Genomic DNA, 7,348 nt, shown 5'->3' on the forward strand with positions numbered 1-7,348 from the left:
CCGGGGAGGGGGAGAGGGGACAGGTTGAGAGAGAGAGAGGGAAAAATGGGATGATTGTATGATAGATGTAATTAGTAAAGGGAAGAGGATTGAAGGAAAAGAAGAAAGAGAAAAGGGATTAAATATTTAGTAGATGTATTTAATATAAGGAAACAGGGTTGAAGGAAAAGTGTGCTGGGGAGGAAGGAATGAAGTAGAAAAAAATGGTATGACTGTATGATAAATGTAATTAGTAAAGGGAAGAGGATTGAAGGAAAAGAAGAAAGAGAAAAGGGATTAAATATTTAGTGGATGTAATTAATATAAGTAAACAGGGTTGAAGGAAAAGTGTGTTGGGGAGGAAGGAATGAAAGTAGAGAGTAGATGTAATTTATTAATGGGAAAGGATTGAAAGGAAAGGGTTAAGGAAGTGGAAAAAAATTAGTAAAGGGGAAAGAATTGAAAGGAAAGGTTTGAGGTTGAAGGATTGATGAAAGTATATGATGGGAAAGATTATTAATGGGAAGAATGTATAGTAAATATAATCAGTAAAGAGAAACAGAATTAAAACAAAATTGAATGGGAGAGGAAGGAGTGGAATATAATTTTATGAGAGATGAAGTTAGTAAAGGGAACAGGAAAGAAAGGAAAGGAGTTGAGGATTGTGAGAAATGAAGAAGGGAGAGGAAGGAAGGAAGGAAGGAAGAGGAGGAAGGAAGAGCAGCGATATGGTGTGAAGAGAGTTGGAATTAGTTAAGATAAGAGAAAGGTGAGAATGTGTAAAGGGAAGAAAGATTGAACATGGAAGGAAAGTGAGAAGGAGGAGAGAAGAACGGCGTTAGTATGTGAAGGGAAAGGAAGGAAGAAAGGACGGAGGAGGAGGGAAAAAATAGCGATATTGTGCGAAGGAAAGGCCATTAGTTAAGCAGAAAGGTGATAATTAGTAACAGGACCTTCAAGAATTAACTTTTTTTCTACAACAGAAATTTTGTTTGTGTGTCTTGTATTCACTCTTTTAATCCTGTTGCGTTAGTTGTATTACTCCAAACGAACCAATTCTTCTATTAGCATATTTTTTTTTGTCTGTGTGTATTTTGTCTTATCATGCATTCTCAAGATAGTACTTAGGTCTGGTTTCTTGTTTGTCTGTTTGTCTATGGCTTTGTGCTCTAAGGAACTGTTTTCTTTTAATCTTTTGTTCAAGCTTCGTGTGTACCAGCGCGGCATGCAGTGATATACATGCAGTGTTTATGTCATGATTCTCTGGGCCGCCTCAGAGTAGAATGATTTTGACAAGGAAGAGAACAAAGGTATTTCTCTTCATTCCACTGTTCCCTTCACTCTAGTTCCAACGACCCACCCTTCACTTCAGCCTTCATTCCACTCTTCCCCTCACTCTGGTCCCCTCATCCCACTATTCCCTTCACTTTAGTCTTCGTTCCACTGTTCCCTTCACCTTAGTATACCTTCATTCCACTCTTCCCTTCACCTTTGATTCATCATTCCGCTGTTTCTTCCCCATAAGGGCCCTCAAGTATCTGATGCATCCACAGTCTTAATTACCCGATAAGGGAGCTGCGGCCCCTCAGCCCGACAGCCCGACAGCCTGACGGCCCCCAGCCACAGCCGCGTCGCCGCGCCGCCCGCCTCCCCGGGGCGCGGCGGCGATGGCCCCGCGATAGCGGCGGGTCGTCTTACTAATGAGTGGCCGTCCGTGCTGCGCGCCGCCCCGCACGCACTAACTGGTTCTTTCTTGTCTTTCAGGAGGACGTGAGGGCGTGACGGTGATGGGCGGGAAGTCGAGGGCGTGAGGGACTCATGACCACGATGGCGGACCCCCGACGGGTGTCCCGCATGGGGTTGCTCGACCCCCCCGGCGGCGGCCCCCACTCCCTGGACGCCGCGCTCCTGCTCCGCCATTACCCGCCCACGCCCACGCCCGCGGCCAAGCGTCTCTCGGGGGGCTTTGACAACGTCGGCTTTGACCTTGAGAGTTTGAGCGAGGCGCGGCCGGGGAGTCGGCGGCCGCTGGTCAGCGTCCACCTGCGGACGCTGCCGCCCGAGGAGCACATGCTGTCCTCCCTCAGCAGGCAGCCCAAGTCCCTGCCGCCCACACCCATCCTGCACGCAGGGCGCCGCATCAGCCTGCCTCATGAGGACAAAGTGGTTCCCTGGGGGCCGCAGGTGGGCGGCGTGCGGGTCATCCAGGTGCCCCACGAGGTGAAGCAGCGGCCGCCCTCGGATATAACCAACGAAGACGAACCGCGCGCCCCGCCCGAGGCGCCGCAGGAGGCGGACGAGGGCGAGGGAGAGGCGGGGGGGCGGGGCGAGGGCGGCCAGGAGTGCGAGGAGAGGAGCGGTTCCGTCAACTCGGAGTCTAACAGAGTCGGGGCTGGCGTCTCGCCCTGCGGCACACCACAGAAAACGAGTCCCGCGAAGAAAACGGAGTCCGGGAGGGAGGTGTTCGGGCCTGCGATCGGAGGGGGAGACAGTGTGCGAGGAACCATGGTGGAGGGCGGGGGAGCCACGCGGCCCTCCGCTGCCAGTAGTGTTTCCGTGACGTCCCCGTCGAGGATGCCAGCCAGTGCCCGAGTGTCGCGAGTGCCTCTGCTGAGCCATGTCGCCGCCAGCAGCAGTGTGTCGAGTGTTGTGCTGTGCGGGTCGCCCACTACCACGGCGGCGCCGACCGTCAGTGCACTAACCAAAGTGTCCAGTGTCAGGATTGTGCCCACGCCCACATCCACGCCCACGCCCAGCATCAGCGGCCACAACACGCCCACGCACGCCACCAGACCCCCGCAGCCAGGCCCCAGACCAGCCCCGAGGCCGCCCAGACCCAACGGCCACCAAGAGACGCAGGCGGCCGCCGAGCCCGTGCAGCAGCACCACCACCAGCCACCGCCGCCGCAGCACCACCACCAGCAACAACATCCCCAACAGATCCATGTCCCACCGCAGCCCGCTGCGCCGCCGCCGCCGCCGCCGGGGCAGCAGCTAGCGCCGCCACAGCAGCACCCTGGCGGGCCACACCAGCAGCAGCTGCAGCACCATCATCAGCTGCAGGAGGCGCGGCGCGGCGAGAGGGAGCGTCGTCGAGAGCGTCGGCGGGAGCGTCGGGAGCGTCGCGCCCACCGGGCCGCGGCCCCCGGGCAGCCGTCACAAACGGACGTGGGGGAGAGCATTCCGCCGCCCGCCGCGGCCCATGACGCCCACCTGCCCGACCTGCTCCACTCTCACGTGCCTCCCCCCTACTCCACCTTGCCCGGTGGAGGACGCCCGCTGGGGGGGCTGCTGGGGCCCCCGCCGCCCCCGGGACCACCTGGCCCGCCTCCCCCACCACCTATGCCATTGCATGTACCCCCACCGCCACCCCCGGGCCCGCCCCCGCCGGGCTTCCCAGCCCCGGCTCCCGTGCCCGGCTCGCCCCTCCGACTCCCCCACGACAGCCCGTGGCCTTTCTTCGGCTCCAGAAGGTGAGTACGCTGACGTGATTTGCCGTCCTGTTGTGTGTTCACGCCGCGCCGCTGCGCCCGCAGCCGTGTGGACTCCGTGCCGCGGCAGCTGTGTGGAGGCGTGCGGCCCGGCGCGGCGAGGCGAGGCGAGAGTGGCTGGCCTGGCCTGGCCATTGTTGAGGTGGACTCTGGTCTAGCCGGGCCGCGGCAGCACCGGCGGCCCGGGGCTGTATTACCTCCAAATGTGGCGGCGACGGCCTGCCCCATGCTGCTGGTGCTGCCCTGCGCCCGCCCAGCCTCCACTCTCTCTCTCTCTCTCTCTCTCTCTCTCTCTCTCTCTCTCTCTCTCTCTCTCCCCTTCCATCTCGCGTGGGTGTTGCCGTGCAGGACAGTCGGTGGCGTGGCAGCACTTACGGGTTCCCTACAAGGTCCCTTGCAGGTGTTTCAAAGGGAGCAGCCGCACCCCCTGGATGCCCTGCTGACGCCGTGCCGTGCTTTGCCCCGCAGCTGCCAGGTGTTGCCCAGGGCACATTAACACTTCCTGTCAGGCCCCAGCTCGTCAGCCTGCCGCACCGCACCGCGCATTACGTTTACCTGTACACGCATTGTTTTCCCTCTCTCTCTCTCTCTCTCTCTCTCTCTCTCTCTCTCTCTCTCTCTCTCTCATAGCTGAACAAGTCTGGCTCTGAACCATTACCACCACATCCTCCACCACACAACCACCACCATCACCACTACCACCACTAGTACCATTTTTACAACAACCACCATTTCCATAACAAAACAAGTCACCGAAACCACCACCACCACCATCATTTCTCTCCTTGAAAACCAAAATAATACTCTCAATTTTTCTATTTCATTCGTTTAATTAAAATGAATCGGGTTGTGTTATTTTGTATTTTTTGAAGGGGGGGAGAGAGGAGGGAAAGGGAGGGAGGAAAGGAAAGGGAAGGAGAGAAAGGAAGGGGTGTATGGTTGGAGGGTGAGATGGGAGGAAAAGGAAGGGAAAGAGAAGGGAGAAAAAAAAGATATATATATGGAGAAGGGAAGGGGAAGGAGGGAAAACAAGGGGTACGTATGTTTTGGAAGGGATGGGGTGAAGATTGGATGGAAAAGGAAGGGAAGGGGATAAAGGAATGGGTATATAGTTGAAGGGTGGTATGGGAGGAAAGGGAAGGGGGGAAAGAAAGGGCTATATACTGGGAGAAGGGAAGGCGAAGGAAAGGGAAACGAAGGGGTATGTTTTTCGTGCAGGAGAGGAATAGGAGGAATGGGAAGGGAAGGGGAAAGGGAAGGGAGGGAGGAAAGGGAAGGGAAGAGAGAAGGGAAAGCGGAGGAAGGAAGGGATATAAATTTTGGAGGAAGGGAAGGATTGGAGAAGGGAGGGCAAGAGATGGAGGAAAGGAAGTGGAAGGGGAAGGGAGGAGTATATATTCCACATTTGTTATCCACTGTTCAATGACACATATTACTCCACTGGCCCCTCCACTCCTTCCACCTAAAAAAAAGACAATTCAGTTCCTTTTTTTTTTAATTCATTCCTTCCCATAGTTAGTTAATTCCCATCCTTTCTATTTTTGGGGGGTCAGTTTATACCTTGATGAAAAAAAGTGAAAAATGGATGAAATGAAAAATGTTATGAAAAAAATAAGAAATGGGGAAATACTGTATAGGTAAAGAGTTCTAGTTCTAATGAATGTTCTTGTTCTTCTTGTTCTTTCTTTTCTTCTTCGTGTTGTAAGTTATCATCTCCTTTTCGTAATTATTTTTCTCGCTCTCTTGTTCTTTTGTCTTCCTCTTCTTCTTCTTATACTATTTTCTTTTTTCTTCTCGTTCTTCTTGTTTTCTTTTTCTCCTTTTCTTGATTTCCTTCGTGATATTCCTCCTCCTCCTCCTCCTCCTCCTCCTCCACCCTAACAAGATCTAATTACACATTTGATCACCTAACCAGTTCACCTCCTCCCCTCTGTTCTCCTCCTCCTCCTCCTCCTCCTCCTCCTCCTCCTCCTCCTCCCCATATGCCACGTCCATCAACATTCCGTCCTCCCTCTCCTCTCACTCTCCCCTCTCCTCTTACACACACACACACACACACACACACACATTCTCACACACACACACACACACACACACACACACACACACACACACACACACACACTCCCACGTTACGGAGACGTGTGTGTGTGTGTGTGTGTGTGTGTGTGTGTGTGTGTGTGTGTGTGTGTGTGTGTGTGTGTGTGTTTGTAGAAAGCGTTATGGTTTTCCTTTTTTTTTTTTTGCCCGTGCAGGTATGATTGTGCCCCCGTTTTTTTACACACACACACACACACACACACACACACACACACACACACACACACACACACACACGAATTTCTCGCTTTCAATTATATGAAGTTATGGTGGTGTTAATCTCTCTCTCTCTCTCTCTCTCACATTATGGCTTAGATACGGATGTTCCTTTTCACCTCTGTCTCCTCCTCCTCCGCTTCGTGATATAATGTGTCCGCAAAAACTCGCTCCCTTGACCCATGCTAGGAGGAGGAGGAGGAGGAGGAGGAGGAGGAAGGGAAGGGTCATTTATTCACCATCTCCCTAGTGACCAGCACCTACTCCTCCTTCACCTTCGCTACCTCCTCCTCCTCCTCCTCCTCCTCCTCCTCCTCCTCCTCCTCCTCAACCTTCACCTCCACCTTCATAACCTCCAACTTTCCCGAGTGTTTCATCCCTCTCTTAGTATTCTCTCTCTCTCTCTCTCTCTCTCTCTCTCTCTCTCTCTCTCTCTCTCTCTCTCTCTCTCTCTCTCTCTCTCTCTCTCTCTCCTGTAGAAGCATTATTTGGAGGAAGAAAGTATGAATAGAATGAGGAGGAGGAAGAGGAGGAGGAGGAAGAGGAGGAGGAAGAAGAAGAAACGATACCCGTTGTGCTGTTTAAGGAAGACAAAGAGGAAGAAGAAAAAGAGGAAGAATGTTAGCAATGGAAGAGAAAGAGAATGAAAAGAAGACCTGAGAGGAGAAGGAAGAGAAGTAAGAAGAGGAGAAAGAGAGAGAGAGAGGAGGAGGAAGAGTTTGGGAGTGGCAGAGAAAGGAGGTAAAGAGGAGAAAGAAAGAGTATAAGGCGGAAAAGCTGGTGGTGGTGGTGGTGGTGGTGGTGGTGAAAGTTATCAGGCCGGATCCAGGTTAATACAAGAGGTAGTGAAACGCTTGGTTGTTATTGTGGTGGTGGTGAGGGTGGTGGTGGTGGTGTATGTGTGTTTGTTTGTGTTACTCTTTCTCTTTTGTTCCCTGGCGGCGGTGGTGGCGGTTGTGGTGATGATGATTATAGGGGTTTAAATTTGTTGTAAGTTATCATTTGTATATAGTAGTAATTGTAGTAGTAGTAGTAGTAGTTGAAATAGTAATGTAGTCCTAGTTGTCGTCGTTGTTGCTGTTATTGAAGTCTTTCCTCTTCTTCTTTTTCCTCTTTTTATTCCTCTTTTACCTCATCCTCTTATTCTTCATTTCTTTCATTCTCTTCTTCTTTCTTTCAATCTGTTCTTATTCTTCGTATCCTTCATTCTCTTTGTATTCTTCATTTCCTTCATTCTCCTCCTCCTCCTCCTCCTCCTCCTCCTCCTTCTCCTCTTCCTCCTCTTCTGCATTCTGGGTATAGAAAGAGAAATCCTATTGGTAACTTCGATGCCAAGAGCGTAAGAGAGAGAAACTTGGGTGTGGTTGTGATGGTGGTGGTGGTGATAGTGGTGTCTCAGTTTGTGGGGTTTAGCTCTTAATGAAGCAGAAGATCCAATATTGCTGCAACACACACACACACACACACACACACACACACACACACACACACACACACACACACACACACACACACACACACACACACACACACACACACACACACACACACACACATACACA

At 52.1% G+C, this 7,348-nt stretch overlaps 1 protein-coding gene across 1 annotated transcript; it reads left to right on the forward strand.

The window, feature by feature from the left end:
* The first annotated feature begins 1,806 nt into the window (after positions 1-1,806).
* Positions 1,807-3,628, forward strand: LOC126982426 (formin-2-like). Its single transcript, XM_050834473.1, has 3 exons — positions 1,807-2,853; positions 2,938-3,452; positions 3,541-3,628. Exons 1-3 carry the CDS (start codon positions 1,807-1,809, stop codon positions 3,626-3,628), a joined length of 1,650 nt encoding a protein of 549 aa, XP_050690430.1.
* Positions 3,629-7,348: the final 3,720 nt, after the last annotated feature.

Source organism: Eriocheir sinensis, chromosome 51, assembly GCF_024679095.1.
Source record: "Eriocheir sinensis breed Jianghai 21 chromosome 51, ASM2467909v1, whole genome shotgun sequence".
Lineage (NCBI taxonomy): Eukaryota > Metazoa > Arthropoda > Malacostraca > Decapoda > Varunidae > Eriocheir > Eriocheir sinensis.

Excerpts from the sequence above, each read along its gene's own strand:
- LOC126982426 (XM_050834473.1), top strand. The coding sequence starts at position 1,807 with ATGGCGGACCCCCGACGGGTGTCCCGCATGGGGTTGCTCGACCCCCCC. Across the intron at positions 2,854-2,937 it reads CGCAGGCGGCCGCCGAGCCC|CCCGCTGCGCCGCCGCCGCC; the intron begins GTGCAGCAGCAC and ends GTCCCACCGCAG. Across the intron at positions 3,453-3,540 it reads CCTTTCTTCGGCTCCAGAAG|CTGTGTGGAGGCGTGCGGCC; the intron begins GTGAGTACGCTG and ends GTGCCGCGGCAG.